Source organism: Acomys minous (genome assembly GCF_964271855.1).
Source record: "Acomys minous genome assembly, chromosome: 20".
In the NCBI taxonomy this organism is placed as follows: domain Eukaryota; kingdom Metazoa; phylum Chordata; class Mammalia; order Rodentia; family Muridae; genus Acomys; species Acomys minous.
The window spans coordinates 11,362,953-11,382,285 of record NC_140502.1 but is presented as its reverse complement, the minus strand read 5'-3'; the positions used below and the strand labels follow the sequence as shown (position 1 = coordinate 11,382,285).

General features: G+C 38.8%; 1 protein-coding gene across 1 annotated transcript; it reads right to left on the bottom strand.

Moving 5' to 3' along the window:
- Nucleotides 1-6,360: 6,360 nt before the first annotated feature.
- On the bottom strand, nt 6,361-16,304 carry LOC311590920 (vomeronasal type-2 receptor 116-like; the record flags this gene model as incomplete). Its single annotated transcript, XM_084770213.1, has 6 exons — nt 6,361-7,301; nt 10,664-10,787; nt 13,387-13,614; nt 15,035-15,342; nt 15,676-15,847; nt 16,134-16,304. The coding sequence occupies 6 exons, from the start codon at nt 16,302-16,304 to the stop codon at nt 6,361-6,363; spliced, it is 1,944 nt and encodes a 647-aa protein (XP_084626339.1).
- Nucleotides 16,305-19,333: the final 3,029 nt, after the last annotated feature.

Below are 19,333 nucleotides of genomic sequence, written 5' to 3'. Positions count from 1 at the left end.
TTAAGAGCCAGGCTAGAAGAGATGCTACAAAGGTTTGTTCCTCCCTCTGAGAGATCAGATATTAAAACAACTTACATGAAAAATGCCTATACTCTCTGCCAGGAATTAATTAGAAAAACAGGGATTGTGAATGCCTCAACCAGCGCTAGGTCCAGAGGATAGCCTACAGTGTAGGTTTATAATGGAAACATTTTTGTGCCATCAAAACCTACAAGGAGGTAACAACTAGAAAATTTCTTTTTTTTCTTGTGGTCTTGTTGTTACTGGTGACTGCTACAAGGAAAAGCAGACCTTCAAAAGATGAACAAGTCTCCGGGGTTATGTCCTCAGTGTAAGGAAGAAAAGCATTGGAAATATGAGCATAAATCAAAGTTTCACAATGATGAGACCCCACTTACAGTTGGGGAGACAAAAAATGGGATAAAGGGCCAGCCCTTAGCCCCTAATTAGAAAGAGAGCACAAGGAGGAGGAACAAAGTAGCTCGGATACTTTGGCCCCTGAGTTGAACATCTTAGACCTGCAAAGAGCAACATCAGGAAGTGCAGGATTAGATCTTGCAGTAGATAAGGATTATCTGCTTTCTCTTTATGAGGGAATACAGTTAATAGGGACTAGATTTGATGGGCCATTACTTTTAGGTACCTTTGGCCTTATAACTGCAAGTAGTTCAAATTATAAGAAAATATTTGAAGTACTCCCAGAAGTAATTGCCTCTGACTTCCAGGGAGAAATAAAGATTATGATTAGGTCTTTAAAGGAGACTGTACAATTGCACAAGAATCAGCGGGTAGCTCAGCTTCTGTGGCTTCCCTTTGTTCAGCTGCCTAATGCAATATTAAAAGCAGGATAGAGGCAAAGAGGGATTTGGTTTCATGGAAGTAATAGCTTGGTCTCAGGAGATACCTAAATAGGGACCTCTAAAAACCATAAAGGTCGAAGGGAATGATGTTTAAGGAATACTAGACACTGGAGCAGACAAATCAGGGAGATGGAGATTTTTACAAGATTTAAGAACTGTAGATAAGACTATGCCTCATATAAGGGCCCTTCAAGCTGGTCTTCTTTTTCCTGTTGCTAGTCCCAAATACTATTGTATTATTGTTATAAATCTAAAACATTGTATTCTCACTATTAAATTGCATCCTGAAGATTCTCATAAATTTGCATTTAGCATACTTTCAGAGACCTTATCAAAGTATCAGTGGAACGTTTTGCCACAGGGAATGAAAAATAATCCCACTCATTGTCAGAAATTTGTAGATCAGGTAAGTTATGTAAAGGTGTATCTGTTTTATTCTCAAGTTTAAGGTCTTAGTATGGGATTTAGTTTGTCCATAGTGATGATTGCCTTGTGTAGGAAATGGTCTTTGTCAGGTGCAGTTAGTTTAATTCTGAGGACTATGAGAAGTATAAATAGAAGAGAGAGAGAGAGAGAGAGAGAGAGAGAGAGAGAGAGAGAGAGAGAGAGGAGAGAGAGGAATTGGAGAGGTTTGAGAGGGAAACTGTGTGGCAGTTCAAAGAAAATAGAGCAATGGAGAAGTGATGGCATCTTGAAGCTGACAGAGTGCAAGAGGACTCAAAGAGGAGTCCTTGGAGGATGGTGCTCCCAGAGAGAAAGCAAGATGCTTCCATCAACTTTAAACTCCATGAGGAGAAGCAGACAGGTTTACACACATTTCTCCAATAAACTTCTTTCTCTCGTATGTATTTTTGGTGTGTCAGGAGTGTTTGAAGTGGAGAAGGGAGGTAGAGGCAGTAAATACCAAAAATAAATCAAGTTTAAAATAGGTGTCAGCGGACATAAGAATAAACATGCAGAAGGCTGAACGACGGCCTGTCCATTCGTCAGTAGATTAGTAGAATTTCTTCCCTTGAGCTTGTGACCTCATAAGCCATACATGTTTTGACCAGGTTTATATAACATGTGTGTACGTACTTTCATAGAGCAGGCAAAAAATCTTATCAGAGATGGTTGATTGCCACCCAAACATCCATTCCACTTCTTACCTTTTATGTCAGTGCTGTACCTACATCTGGGTAACTAGATGGATGACCTTTCTTCTCCATCATTTTTCCTGCATTATAAACATAAACCAGTATGGAGGACGCTTCCAGATCAGTTTCAGCTTAATTTCTCTGTCTTTATTCATGAGGACTTCAGACATAGGGGCTCATCATATGTTTCTAATGGGTGACTAAGAACAATGATAATATTCTTTCTTTTGGAAGGTTCTGAGGGTTCCCTGTCCATCAAGAGAAATTAAGGTTGACATTGGGGTTTTTACTTAGATACCTGTTTTTTAATTAAATTTTACAAAACCTTCCATTGTTCTTTTTTTTTTTTTTTTGCTAAGAAACCTATGCCTTCTTGGATCAACATTATTCATCTATGGTGCAAAACTTAGTTAAAACATTTGAACTTTAGCTTATCTGAGTGTGAGTTAACTTACCTATATAAATATTTCCAGATCAAATCAATTTTATAAAAATTAGTTTTTATTAGAATTATACAGATTTTCATTGTGTTTGTATATGGTGCTTTTTTTTTTTTTTTTTTTTTTTGGTTTTTCGAGACAGGGTTTCTCTGTGGATCCTTGGCCATCCTGGACTCACTTTGTAGACCAGGCTGGCCTCGAAATTTTTTTATTGTGAATTTTTAAAAATTAATTTATTCATATTACATCTCAGTTGTTAGCCCATCCCATGTATCCACCGACCGGAGCCCCCGCCGCCACCCCACCGGGGAAGAGAGAAGCGCAAACGCCTCCTCCCAGAAGGCCAGCGGGGCCAGACGAGCCCCCACACGCACTGAGGCCAGCGGACCCACCACCGACGGACCACCGAAAGCCACTAAGCCTCTCTTATCCCCTCCCGGGGCCGGACTGACGCACAGGAGGCCTCCCCCAGCGCCCCCAAGACGCACACAACGCCGCCGCAAAGCCGCGGGGCCAGGACGCCCCTCCAAAAGGCTCCACCCGCGTGCCAGCGGGGAGGAGGAACGACACAGTGGAACGGGCCCCCACATCGTCCATCGACGCGCTGAGACACGTCTCGGCGGCCACGGTTCCCCAAAGGCTGCCTCCGAGAGAGAGATCAATCCCGCCGCCAGAGTCCTGGACCGCTCCGATCCCCAAGAGAGGGCAACAGGTCACCCGCATTTCCCCAACCATGGGAATGCTGCTGAGGAGAGCGGGGGGGGGGGGGGGTTGCACCGCGAACCAGGTGACGCCACACGACCGCACAAGCAGACGCAGGTACCGCGCCCTGGCACGTCCACGTCTCGGGAAGGGCCGACACGGGGGGGGGGGGGCGCGCTCGGGAGGGCCGCACACCGCGGGGCAAGACGGGTGAAGGGAGACGGGTGGGACCCGGAGCCCAACACCGCCGCCCTTCCCCCTTTCCCCCTCATCTCCAGGCGACCCTCGGAGGAAGGGAAGGGGATGGGGGGGCACCGCGTACGCGGGCATGTGCAAGGCCCCTTCCAACCTCAAACCACCACCAACTGAGAAAACCCCAGAGCTCCGCACCACCGGCACAATGGCAAGGCTCTGCCCCGCGTGATCCCTCCCCAGGCTCGGAGCGAGGAGGCACGGGCAGCGGTAGGTAGAGGAGAAAAGAGCAGTGACACCTGCGCTCGACCCACCCACCCCTCAGGAAGGTCAGGAGACAGAAAGGGTGATGGGAAGAATGGTTTGGCCAAAGCTGCGCTGAGAGGCAGTCAGGGTGGGCAGCAGCAGGGGGGGGGGGGAATCGGATAAACCCCCCGCGAGGATCGTAGCCACACACTTCCCTCAGATAGCTAGAGAATGACTTTATCTCACTGAGGGTGGGACGGGACCCAGCCCGAAGATTCCCCCGGCCCCTGGCAGCCAGAAGCGACTTGCTTCGAGGCCTCCGGTATATATGGTGCATTTTCATTATCCGTCCATCCATTCAACAGTGACACACATTGTCACCGAGTCAACTTCTTAGAAAATACAACAGGGATGTGTTGGTGTCTGTCATAGCATACAGAGTTATTTGGGCACATGCTAGATCCTGTAGCAGTTTCACTTTTAGCCTTTTGAGAATTCTATGAACTTATTTCCAGAGGGTGTTGGTCACACTGTTACTAAGACTGAATAAAGGGTCCTCCTTCACCATTTTTGCCACAATGCCCTAACTCATGTTGTGGGCTTTAAGTACAAACAAAAGCTGGTTGATTACTCCCATAGCATTCATGTTACTCTTGCACCAGTGAGCATCTCTTGCTAGGCCAGACATTCTGATGGATCACAGGGTTATCACCTGGGTGAAAGTGTTGTACACCTTTTCTCTCCCACTAGTATACCTTCTGGCACCGTGTATGTTTTCCAAGAATGCTGAGCTCCCAGGCCAGCACTAATTTGATTTCTCTCTCCATTAACTCAAGAGATAAGGGCCTCAATTTCAAATTCTGAGTGGAATCAAGAGCAATGGCAATAGGTATAACATTTAGGTAAGCCCATGAGATACCATGGACCAACACCACAAAAATAACCTATACCTGTCACTGACCTATTGTGAGGAAGAGCCATTGTGTCCCTTACCATTTCGTGTAACTCCATTTAAGCTCTTTTTTACTTAGTAATATGCATATAAGCCTGTTTATACTATTATTTTCTGTGTACATCTGTGTGCCTCAGTGTATTCATATGTAACACATGTATTCATGTACCTGTGGAGTCCAGAAGAGGGTATTAGATGTCTTGGAATTGGAATTGCAAGTGGTTATGAGCCACCTGATGTAGGTTCTGATAAATGAGTTGGACCATCTGCAAGACTGTCAAGTGCTCTTAGCCAACAAGCCATAACTGTAGTAAAAATATAAATATATCTTAGAATCCTTTTTCAGTAGTAGGGTACACAATATTGCCGCATGGATATTGATGCAAAAAAAGCCCATCATGGTAGTTTCTAGTGTAATAACAAAATATTGAGATGATGTGACATATGCATAAAAATTGAAGGTCAGTGTATCTACAATTCACACATAGTATAAGAGATCATTTAAACAAGCTATTCTTCTTGTGTAAATGTTTTACTGGGTCTCTCTTAAATGTAAATTGAGTGTTTTTACATGAGATGTAACTAGTCTATGTAACTAGGATAACTAGTCCATGTAACTAGTCCACCAACCAGTCCAGCTGGTCAGTTATTGGGGGGCCGAGGGGGGTCGCAACCTGCAGTTAAAGACATGGGCGAGAGAGACGCAGAGCTCAAGCGAACAGTTGCTTGTCAAGAGCCGTTTATTGAAGGTAATGGCAGGCTTTTTAAAACCTGCTTTAGTGAGGGCGGGGGTACGCAAGGAGAGTAGTGGAAAAGTACAAAATCTTCTGGGGGTGAGCCCCGGGAACATTTGCAAGGGGAGGGGTCTTCCAGGTGAGACAAAGCAGGATGTCTCTGTGGTTATCTCAGGATCAGATCGCTGTCTTCTCAGGACTAAGCCGGATGCCTTGCATACCTAATGAGTGGCCCAGCAGGATGTTTGCTGCAAATGCTGAATGGGTGGGGGTCGGCCTCAGGCCATTTGGTCCCTGGCAGAGATGTACAAAGAGAGACCCAGTCATCTTTTCTCACATCTCATCCTTCCATTGTAGATCTTATAATCCTGAAAAGCAAACTCCTAGTACAGTCTTTGTAATATCCTATTATCTTTTAAATAAAATGTAATTGTGTGTGTGTGTGTGTGTGTGTGTGTGTGTGTGTGTGTGTGATTGTATTTTTGTTTAGACATGTAGGTTCAGGGCATCTCATGTGTTTTGGAGCTACTGTTACAGGAGGTTGGGAGCATCAATTTTCAAGACTACAATGGAAATTTAATCAGGTCCTCTCAAAGCACAAGGCATACTAATAACGACAATGTCATCAATATATCTTTTAAAATATTCTGTCTCTTCATCACAATATTTCTCTCAATTCTATGTTACATTACTCTAATTCCTAGAATAACATTAAGGTATCTTTCCTTCCCACAGCAAAGAATACATTGTATTAACTTTATCTTCAAACTACAGTTCTCTCTATTAAAATATCATGTATTTTACCCCCACCACTGAGTTGTCACAAAAGTCATGGTTATTCATCAAAATATTAAAGCTAGAACTTTTTCTTAATGGTTATTTTTTTGTATTTTATAGCAGTAAATTACAGTTCCACACTGAACTTTTTCCAAATAGCTAGGTCTTGTGAAATAGGGGAAGGATCCAAGTTTTATGGAAAACATAAACAATAGCAGAATGAGTAGACATCATGATAATGCTATCCAATATCTTTATAGGAAACAATGAGAGTCATTCTAAAAGCAAGTAGATCTTGAATTTCATCCCAGTATTTGCTGGTTATGCAGAAACATTACATTGAAACTCATGAACTATTTGTTTATGAATAATATTTCTCCTGATCTTTTGAACAGAATTTCTGTGTGGTCTTAACAAAATTATGTAGACCTTAGGAAAAAAGATGCATCCAAGCATCCCTGCAGTGGAAGCCAAGATGGAGAAAATCTCCATAGCAACCATGACCTTGCCCTTGGTGCTGTGATATACAGGAATCAAGGTGACCCAAACACTGCAGAACACCAGCATGCTGAATGTCAAGTACTTGGCTTCATTGAAGGTGTCAGGCAGGTTTCTGGCTAAGAAAGCCACAGTGAAGCTTCCTAGAGCCAGGCAGGCCAAGTATCCCAGGACACAGTAGAATGCAGTAACTAAGCCCTTGTTGCACAAAATGATGATATGGTCATATTCAGAGTGTGCATCAATATCCACAAATGGAGGAAAAGATCCTAGCCAAACTGTACACAGAATTACTTGCAATAGGGAGCACATGGGAATGATGTAGTTAGGAGCCCCTGATACTAGGATGTACTTCATCTGTCTTCGGGCTGTGACTTTGAAAGCCAGAACTACAGTGATTGTTTTAGCTAGAACTGTGGAAATGGCCATGGTGAATGCAATTACAAATGTGATTTGCTGCAGGATGCAGGTGGCTGAGTTTGGATGGCCAAGGAAGAGCAAGGAGCAGAGGAAACAGAACAGGAGTGACATAAGTAAGAGGTAGCTGAGGTTTCTGTTATTGGCCTTCACAACCGGAGTGCCATGGTGCTTCACAAAGACTGCAAAGACCACAGCAGTTAATGTAGAGAAGCACAAGGCTATTAAGGCAAGAGCCATACCTAATGGATCTTCATAGCTTAGAAAGACCACCACTTTGTGCCTACAGTGGTTTTGCTCTGGGTTGGCATACTGGTCCTCTGGGCACTTCACACACTCATCCACATCTGATGGAGAAAGGAAAGTTTTGTTAGTGCTGCTGTCACATTTTATTGAGAGTTTATTAGAACAGCATTGCAATATCTGTATTTATCCTGAGAATATAATTGAAGGAAATTGCTACACTGTGATACTTCCATTTTATAATGCTCATTTTTTTTATGGGATACAAATTCACAGAATAATTTCTGTGTCATTCAATTTTTGTGATATGATGAAACAACTTATGCTGTTGAATTCCAGAAGGTAAATTCATTAACCACAGTGTAGCTGATTTTATTTTAAAATCACCAATCTCATATATTTAGTGCCTCCTGAGGTGGTTGACTGTTTTAGAAATGCTGTCTCTATGACATAAGGAAACCTCTGTCTTCTACTGGGATCAGACCTGTGATTGGTGTTAGATATTTAGTTCACCAGCACCAACACAACGACATAGAAGCAACATTAGATGGAAGTAGTAGGTTGTATGCATGGTTGTGTGTATGTGTGTTTGTGTGTTTGTTTGTGTTTGTGTGTGTTTGTGCATGTGTGTGTGTGTGTGTAAGTACATATAACATTAACAAATGGAAACAACCTAAATGTCCCTCAGTTGAAGAATAGATGAAGAAACTGTGGTACATTTACACATTTACACTATGGAATACAACTCAGCTATTACAAACAAGGAAACCATGAAATCTGTGGACAAATGAATGGCATACTGAGTGAGTTAACCAAGAAGCAGAAAGACTCACATGGTATACATTCACTTATAATTGGACCCTAGCCCAAAAGGCATGTCCCATGAAATTCTTCACTTACCAGGAGACTGAGATAGATGCGAGGACATTAGGACAGGCAGATCTGGTCCCAGGGCTTCTGCTCAAACTATTGCAACAACCAAGGATAATACATGCAGTAAACATAGAAATTCTACTCAGATCTAGCTAATGGACAAGACATTCTCCACAGTTGAGTGGAACGATGGGACTGATGCTTCCATGAAACCCGGTGTCCCATATTGACCACTTCCCCACGGTGGGGAGGCCTGGTGGCACTTAGAGAAAGGATGAGCAGACTACCAAGATGAGACTTCATAGCCTATGACCATATAGTGGGGGAGGAGGTCCCCCTCACACACAGACATAGGGGAGGGGACTAGAGTGAAAGCAGGAGGGAAGGAGGAACATAGGATACAAGGGATGGGATGACAATTTAGATACAATCTGAATAAATTAATTAAATAAATTAAAAATAAAAATTCACCAATCCCATACATTCAGTGCCTCCTGAGGTGGTTGACTGTTTTAGAAATGCTGTCTCTGTGACAGAGGGAGACTCTGTCTTCTACTGGGACCAGACCTATTATAGATGTAATAGTTTCAGCTGACCATCCCAAACACAGTGACATAAAAACAGTATTAGAAGGAAGTAATAGGATATGTGTGTGGTTGTATGTGTTTTGTGTGTGTTTGTGTATGTGTGTATATGTGTGTGTGAGTACATCTAAAAGTAACAAAATAGTTTATGAGTTTGATAGAAACTTGAGTTATATTGGGTAAATAGGAGGGCCAAAGTGAGTGGTAAAACATATATGAATATACTGTTAATGTTTGAAAATTGTAGGCAATTACATAAATATTCTCTCATGTGTATGCTCCTCTGTCACTAGGGACACAGAAATCCTGATACTTGTTCATGAGAAGCACTAACACTAACACTGAAAGTAGAAACCTGAACGTACTGAGCACTGAACAGCCCTTCTTCTTGATTCTGTTTTGTTTGGAATCATTCAGCCCCTTCCTCCTTCACTAATTTCAGCTTCCATGAGACCCAGACTCTGAGTGTACTCAAGGGTGCAATAGATGTTTTATCAATATAAGCAGGATAACACAAGAATCCTCAAATGTGGTAACAAAGATTGATGGTGTAAACTATAGTGCTACAGTCATAAGTTGTCGTTCCTACCATGGCAGCTGTGGTAAATGTGACTGCAATTGCATGGAATCACTGGACAACTGCAGAGAGGATCATGTGCTTCTAGGGAGTTTATTCTATTCATGTACAGCAATTCATATATGAACAGCTGTAGTTAAATAATTTGTATAATATCCTAGGTGTTTTTCTCAGCTTTTCAGAGAATGTACTGGTTTTCAGAGAACACGAGTGCACATCTCCACGGGGATATTCGTTTCCTCCCACCTGAATTTACAATTGTGTACATGTATGCAGCCACCCCACATATATAAGATAATTAAAATAAAAATAATATTTGTGTAACTTTTATGTTTTCATTTATGTAAACCACCTTTAATCTTCTTTACGTTCACATAGATAACAATGTCATTACAATTAGTTTGGTTATATTGGAGGATCACGTATGGTGCAATGCATGGATGTCAGAAGACATCTTCCAGGAGTTGTTAATCTATTTTTTATACATGAGTCCTGGGGATGAAATCAGGTCATCAGTCTTAGTAGCAAGAGATTTAACTGCTAAATCATCTCAATGGCCATATATATCCTTAGAGAAATTGAAATTCATTACATAGGGGAAAATATCTATTGGTCATTTGCATTTAGCCAACCCTAAATAAATAATCATTTGAATAATAGGAGCTGAGTAGGAGGAATGCCATTTTAATATCTTTTAGTACTTGATTTCAGTACAAAACCACTCTAACCTTTTAAATTATATGATTAGTAGATGAGTGATATATATAAAATTAAAAGGTTTATCATATTTCCTACATGATGAATGACCACTTAGCCCCATGTTCTTAGATATGAGTTACATTGAACATTTGAAAATAGACCCTTGGATATTACACAAAATCTTCTGTCTTATACTTAGCAGTTTCTTAAATTTTACAAATGAAAATTTCCCTCTATGTTAATATTAGAGTACTTGGATTTGGTACCAACTCTAGAATGACATATCTCATCGGGTCTGATGCCCTGTTTTGTTCTACATGGCCTCCTGTACATAAATGGTGTGCACAAAGTCACATAGGGATGCATACATACATACAAAGAGAACATAATATTTTCAATGATATGATTGGAATTTAATCTACATGACTTCTTATATGAGATTAATTATTATGAAAATAGTGTGTATAAAATTCACTAACACTGCAGTTTGATTATCAAAACTCTTTCTTAGAAAAAAATGTGATCCTCCATGAATTCATAAGATTCAGTGAGGATAAAGTCATAAGAGTTGGTTGTTGTTGAAGAAATATTAATAATTGTATTCCTGGAAAAACAAACTTAGAAAAATGACCCATTTTATTTGTGCAGTTGCTTTTTAGACAGCTCTGTAATGTCAGTGAGCTTGGGAGAGGATAATGCACATAAAGAATTTAGCACAATAGCAAATGCTCACTTGTCTCATTAGAAATTTCATTCTCTGGGCATGGGATGCATTCAAAACAGCAGACTGCCATTCCTTCCCTTGAGAATTTTCTGAATCCAGGACCACAGTCATCACTGCACACAGAAGGAAGCATCTGAGAAAAGTAGACACAGACTGACATCAGAAGTTTTACTGATATCTTTCCTATACATTATGTTATTGTGATATTAATGAGCTTATTTCATATACAAGAACTGAGGGGCACATGTCCATTAGTGCTTAGTATACTTAATACAAAGTATATTAAAAGATGAAAACTAATTGATGAAGTAGTGAATTGATTCTTTTTAAAAACAATTTTATTCAATATTTTACATATACAGTGGGCATGAATTTCTGTAACTGTTTATTATTGAATTTTTGTCTGATTCATTCTTTTATGGGGGATAAATATACTGGATAGAGTAACTGGGGTTGGCAGCTATGTCTCTAAGTTTTTCATATACACCACTGTTACTCTCCTCTAAGAATGTCCATAGTGGAATTGGCTGATATCCATAAGGGACCTTTATATTAATGCAGCTTCTCTCTTTAAGCTTGTATTTCTCTGCTCTGTTACAAAACAAATGTAAATAAAATATGCCAAGGGCTAGTTCGCTTTTTTTTTTTTTGATGATCGGACTTTGGTATTTAAATGAATATTGTATCTAGATGACCACAAAAACTGTTGTACTTTGGGAATGCATAGCACATTTTACTGGATACAATGTAGATCCCTTTAGTGTTTCCTTTCTCTCCTCTTGTGCTAATGGTTTATTAATTTGAGCTTGTCATCATATCCCTTTGATCTCCTATCATTTTTATTCTCCTTGTTGGTTTATCTTCGTCATACTTTGAATTTTCTAAATTTTATGCTTGGTCTTCAAGAATTGACAAGCTATATTCATTATGAAGTATTCTCTTTGTGTGGCCTTATACTGTTGTTTTAATTTTATTTATTTTGATTTTTGGTATCTATTTTAGTTAGATTTTATTTTTTATCTTTATTGAAGTCCTTTGTCCCATAGTCACTCAGTGGCTTATTGTATGCAAGTTTTAATATCTCATTGTATGTTCCTAGAGAACATATCTGACTTTCTTCATTTTTTCAGAATACTCTTATAATCATATTTTAGTTTGTTAACAATTTGTCATGGGACACTCTCATTTACATGTATAACTCTAACATTTGGAGTCATGTTTATTCAATATCGTTATGATTATGTTTGTTTGTTTCTTCAATGGGATATGCAAAATTAGAAGCAGAACAATGCTTGTATTATTTCACTCCTGCATACTCCTCCAGTGGATGCTCATGTAAAGTTGAGCTAATGTGTAGTTAAGAAATATGAAACTTCACTTCTTCCCACTGAACGGATATGTAGCTCAGTAGCTACACCTTCAACTTACATGTTCTTTTCCCTTAGAAAGCCTTTTATCACCACTCTTAGAAGAATCATTTACTATACATTTTATTTTATCTTATCAACCTGATATATAACTTCAGATAAAACTTGTAATTATCTTTCCTGTAATTATCTTTTTTAAAATGGAATGAAATTTGCAACTTAGATACTTTAAACCACCCATATAAGAGCCATAACAAGAAATTTCTTTTATGAAAGCCAAATTTTTATTACTATCAATCCTTCCCCTGCATAGAAGAAAAGTAGACAGCCTTTTATTAGTTAAAAAGAACTATGCCATAGTTAAGTGTAACAAGCAAGGTTCATCAATTGGGCAATTTCTTGTACATGGCATCATCGAAGGATTAAAACATGAACCATTTTCAATAATATTTATCGCTCACTAGCAATATCCAAATTTGATTTTTAGAACCCAAAGTCTGACTATCAACTGTTTTAAGCTTCTAAGGATCTACATCTCTTTTTGGCATCCATCTGCACCACTTGTGCCAGTGTTGCACAATATCCATGCAGGTAGCACACATATAATGACATAAAAGTAAAAGAGAAAGAAAGGAAAAACAATGTTATAATTTATAGAATATCTACATGGTTCCTGAAAATGTTAATTCATGATTAGGAGTTTTTAAATTTTAAGACTTTTGTAAAAAAGTTAGACAGTATAAAATAATGAAATTTAATGATTTGGCCTGGAGAAATTGCTCAGAGTTTAAGAACATTGCCTGCTCTTCCAAAGGCCCTGAGTTCAATTCCCAGCAACCATATGGTGGTTCACAACCATCTGTAGAACAACATCTGTTGCTTGCTTCTTGGGAGCAAGTGTACATGTCACCAAAACACTGTATACCTAAATAACGAAGTATTTAAAAATTAATTATTTGCATATGTTTATTTTACTCCTTTTTTATAATTAGCCTCTGTCATTTCAACATTTGTGCCAGAGTTCAAATATCCGAGAGGAAACCGCTGTGTGGTAAGAAGATTGTTATCAAAATAATTTTGCTTACTTTATTGGAAATAATACCAAATAGAGGTGATGAACTGTTTCATATTAATACTAAAATCAGACACAGGCTCTGATATGACTACAGTACATAGTGCACATGTCTGAATTTGTCAAGGATTAATAAAACTGTCACCTTAATAAGTGAGAAGAAGAAAAATAATATAGGTTCCCCCAATTGCTTTCTTGTTTCACAATCTATTTCATTTCACTAACTTACAATGTGCACACTTAACAGTGTTTAGTGCTGTTGGAGCTAAATCAGCACAGTCAGTTCAACCCACCTTTTTATCTCCTGTGGCCCACTCCATCACAGCTACTGATAAATGGAGCTGTTGACCATGTGGAAAGTATGGGCTAAAGCTTCCCATCTTCACCTTAAGTCGAAGACTGTGTTGCAATTTTGAAATATGGAAAATGTCATATTCCTCTCCCAGTTTTTCTCTCTGGTTCACATTCACTCTGTCACCAACAGGATTAGTGAAGTGGGTCTTCCTCACAAAAGAGTGCAGCTGAAAGACAGGCTTCACACTATAATGTGTATTTCCTCACTTGAAGTCGGAAAATATATTCTGATTTCTTCCAAAAGGGAATTTTAGTAAAAATGCCCAGGGGTGAAATATCAATGAAAGCAACTTGATAAATAAAATTATTGTATTATTCCCAGAATTTTATTTCTTTTAGAGTCTACCAAGCAATTAGACATACTTGTAAAACAAAACATAGATATACAACACACACAAGCAAACATGTAAACCCAAAAATATTCACAAAGATTCAGGGATATACACATAATACAGTGGCACACTCTTTTGCACAAACAGACACACAAATAAACATACAATGATACACAGATAGACAGACATTAGCAGTAGGGCCTTCGCACTGACACACAGAGGTAGAAACATGCAAAACACATACACAAGCACTCACATGCATTGCCTGACATGTACACAAGCAAGCTATACACAAATAAAGACAATTTCACTGAGTGACACTGAAATACTGATAAATTCGTATTTACATACAAAGGCACATGGAAAGGCAGATAGAATAACAACACCAAACACACAGAGATACACATAGACTGGAACACAGATGCACATTCACGCAGGCAAATAAAGAGAAACACAACACATCCATGCACTCACACACACACCCAAACACACATGCGTGCGCCCACACACACACACACACACACACACACACACACACACCAGAGGCACCTGTAAACATATTAACTTGACAAATACATACAGGATGATACATACAGACACAATCACCTATACAAAAAGACTTTGATAAACAGACAAACATATGCACATTTCCACCAAGAAATGAAAAGATAGGAAGGCTGACATAAAAACATACGTACAGAGTCACACAATTATACAAACAGATGCAAAGCCATGCAAACACATTCAGATAAGTGATAAATATATATTCGCACAACTGAACACAGATATATGTATTAAACTGAATTCCAGATTTGATTCCTGTGTAATTAATCTCACAAACACAAGTAAGGACATGAGTGTCTATAGCAGGTGGCAGAATCAGTAGAGAAAATTTGTAATACTCTGCAATTATGGCAACATATTTGACAAGTAATGAACAAGGAATCATCTTCTCATAAAGGAGAGGATTGATTAAGGAAGCATTGATTATATTTCCAGTGTTAGAGCCAGTGTGATACTATTCAGGTTCTCTGTATCAAAATCCATGATCTTCATTGAAAAATGTGCCCTCATCTCAAGTGACTTCACATTCTGCATATACGCTATCCTCTAGATTTCATTCCTTAGCTAGAAACGGTACATAAATCTTCCTAATTAAAAAGTTTTCCTATTCCACCCAGATTTGGCCTGTGAGAGACTCTAAAAGAGTATGATATTGATGAGACCAAATACATTCCAAGAGAAGTAACAGTACCTTAGTGCAATTAATGTTGAGATTGTTGTGGTAGATCATTTGCTGATGATCTGCCTGTAGAAAAGCTATCTCATGGAGCACATGGGCCACAGCATACACAGCATTGTATATGTGATAACTGCCATCAATAAAAGCCATGTCAAAAGTCTGTTCCATTAGCCAATCCAATGAGGTATTGGAAGAGCAGTTCTTCCGTGTTTTTAATTTAGATGAGAAGACATCACAGGTAAAGTACATCCACTCTAGGCTTGCAAGATATTTGTCTGAGTATTTGAATGGGTTCAATGATCGCAAAAAACTTTTTAAACCTAAAATATCAGCATGGTGGTGTGCAAAAACAAAAGTTAAATGCAACGACTCAAGGGGAAAGTCCCTCTTATTTATACTGACATCCCACTGTGAGGTAGTGATCCATATTCTCTGCATACTTAGAGAGTCCCACATTCTTGAGCTCATAGCTAGAGTAGTATCTATGTCACCATAAAGGATAACAACATTTGTGGATGATGTCACCATTTGGTTGTAATACACATCAGCTCTTGACATGTATAATTGCATGTTGACTGGGATCATGTTCACAAAGGCAAGGCAGACTGTATTTTTTTCCATCTCTCGTCTCAAATACCAGAGAAATTCGATACCGACATCATTGTCTGAGATGACTAGACCAATCCAGTTCCAGCTGAAGTAAAGTATAAAGGAGACCATGGCCAAAGCAAGTGATATGTCCTTGGGGGCCATCTGAATCAGATTTGGAAATTGTTCACGATCATCCAGGACTGGCTGGAAAGGTCCATAGGTGAGGTGAAGACTCTAGGACATGGGAAGCAGCATGAGTCAGCATATATTTCTAAGAACTTTTATACACATTTTTTTCTGCACAATGCTCTAGAGATACCCATTAGTTGTTACTTATTCACTCCTCTCTATTTGAAATGACGAAGTGACAAAGCCCTATCATATCTCTGTAGAAGAAGTACCCTTAAACAAGTAGATTGACATAATCATGAGGCCAGGATCCTCCTTAAACTCTTTTAACATATCTGAGTTGATTCAAAGGAGACATGATTTCAAATTTTCCCACCTAACAAAATCTCACCTCCTGAGGTTGTAACATGTATGTCTGATATGCTGCTGATGTTTCCCAGTTTGGACCAGTAAGCAACACACTACAGGAAGGTTCCATGTCACAGAGGTAATTAGGTAAAAGTTCAACAAACTCATTTTCTAATTCAGCTCTCAACCATTTATATAATTCTGATAGAGTCATACAACCGGCTGCTAGGTCTCTAAATTGTAGAGAAATATTTGGCAAAAGATGAGAGTTCCTGTTAACTTCATCCAAGGAAAAGGCCAATGCCAAATCAAACGGGAATTTTTTAGTTGTTTTGCTATAAAAGGACAGAGTGTTTATCATGAACATATCTACAGATAATCATTTGTAGTCAATACAAGGCATATCCTGTACTAGACAGTATTGCATTTTACCCCCAAGTGTTGAAACAAATGTCTTGTGTTGTGAGATTGTGATGACATCTGAAGCTGGAAACTTGTGAAAGATTTAAACAGTCATAAGAGTGTTTCTTCCATATATAACATGTGTTATTGACATCTACCACAGAAAATGTTTTCATCTCTGTTTTCTTGTGCTCTGTTACTAAGTAAAGCAGGACCAATGGCTTGATAAAGGAATATTTCTGATCAAGTGTGTAACGTGGAATTATTGAGCAATATAAACAATACATGTGTTGTGCAAGTCATTGGGTGGACAGTGTATTCTCTTAAAATTAACAACATTGGATAAGGTGGTAAGGAAATGATTTATAGGGGTACAGTGGACTTTGGTGAGGGTGGCATTTGGCTCCTATACTTACAATACATTTTTATTATTGGTCAATGTAGTTAACATATCCCTTTCTAGCAATCGTAATCTTCTTTGTCTTTTCTTTGAGTTCATCTATTGCAGGAGGAGAATCATTTCCTAAAGATTTATATTTAAATAATTTCATAAAGAGAAACACATTTGGTAAAAGATGTATGTTCTCACGTGTAGGAATGGCCATGAGCAATGATTATTTGGGCCACAAAGGGACAATAGAATCCTCGGTTTCAAATCATACTTTGCTGTAATCTAGTCTGACCTTACATGTACAGGGATATACTTGCTTCCAGTTTGTCTTCAAGAGATTTACAGATCGGAGCGCAGAGATAAAGATCAGACATCACAATCCCAGTATCGTTCATCACCTTTCTGCTTACACACATATGTGATTTAGTCACACAGCTTATACCTAATAACAGCATTTTCTTCTAGAAAATGTCTTTTGACTACCCTTATGTTAACAGTAACAACACTGGAATCCTACTGAGAGGTAGAACATTCACAAATTGCAGTGAAATTTCAATATGCCAATATTAAATGTTGAAACAGCAGTATACAGAATAAAATATCTGGACAAAGTTTGTGCTTTTTCTCATTTATGACTTGGTCATACATATAAACCATTGTTTGAAAAAGGTATACAAATGAATTAGGGAGCCACAGGAACCTACAGAAAGTTTCTTGTGGACAGATCTGCTCTTTTCATTGTCAACACAGCTTCAGAAGGCATAGAGTGACCACATGCAAGGATTTGGATAGAGTAACTGTGTGTCTAGATAAATGGTCTCAGCTGCTTTGTGTGTCACAAACACCACTGGTTCCAGACTATGCACCAGGAACCACACACTGATGAATGATGAATGGTCTATCAGCATAGTCTATGGCCATTACTTGCACGTATATATGCTATAACTAATTGAACTAGCATGAGACTTCTTTTAGAAATAAATCACTGGCTATTGTGCAGCTGGAAACTATGAATAAGAGGGATATATTTGCGGGATCAAGGTTCAGTCCCTTTTTTGTTCAGCATCCACTCTTTAAATGGGAGACTAAGTGGAAACAAACTGATCACTCTCTGATTGAAGTAAAAGTGGAAATATCACAATAGGTCTTTCAAAGATTTAAAGTTCTTTCTTGGTTTGCATGCTGTGAGAACATGACTAAAAACTCAGAGCACTGTGTTGATCTACATCCTAAGATACTTCCTGAAATATTTATTATGATATTTTCCTGGAAAAATATGAACGCACTTACTATGTATTCAGAAGTTTGTTCCAATCCTCCAGGTGCATGGGCCTCTGTACTGGTTCAAAAGTAAAAGGACAACTTAACAAAAAAGTCCTTTCTTTATCTTCATTCTGCCTCAGTCTCCAAAAGCATCTGGAATGAATGAAACTGACCATGAGAATTGGAATGTTCAGGAGCAAGAAGAGGAAAGTCAAAGTGAACATATTTCTTCTGCCTCAACCCTGGACGATATAGAATGTGAAGTGCCATGCAAATCAGCATATCAGATGGGCACTTATGTATTTTCATCTTTCTCCTCTAATCAAAGGATGATCCCTCCTCCTGACCCCTGCAGGAATTTTGAAAACTCTATATCCTGGGTCTTGATATCTGATGTCCCCAGCCCCCAGTTTAGTTGATAAACATGGTAGGTAAATACATATGAAGATAATTCAGTCTTAGTTTCCATGACATCACTCATTTGTGAACTTTAAAGTCCCTAGGAGGAAGCCATTTAGTTTAAATTTAGTCCCTGAAATGTCTTATCAAGCTGATTACTTGAACACAAATAGCAATGATGTCAGTGGATTGAGTCCAAAGATCCACAGTAATGGTTTAGGTAGGACTCACAATGCTCCAGGTCATGGGGACAGAGTGGGAATTGTATTGCCAAGTCTAAGTCAGAGGGAGGCCATTCAGGTTTAGAACAAAAGAAGCTCACAGACCATGCACCGTGGGGACTATGCTACACCTGTGACATGTATATGATGTCCTAACAAAACCTTTCCACCTATTGTCTTGAAAATCCATAAGCAGGCCCAATCCAGAAATATACTGAATCTTGTTGTATCCAAAATCATCGACTTAGTCACAGACCCACATTTTATTTATACATTCGAGTTTGATATTTAAATGTTCAACAGGATCTAGAGAGCAACATCAGACCTGTGTTCCTAATTTCAAATAAAGAGAAAGACATATCAGCCTTACAAGCAACCAATAATTTTTGAGTTCTAAATAATGATTTCCCTGGCAGATACTCAGTTTTCAAAGATCAGTAACTTCTTCTGTGCAATTTCTTCCTCATTATCTTTGATTTTCTAAATGGATATTTATCATTTTACTTTCCAGTAGTTTCAATAAAAAAGTCTTGTGTTACGTATCTCAGAATAAGTGTTTAATATGTA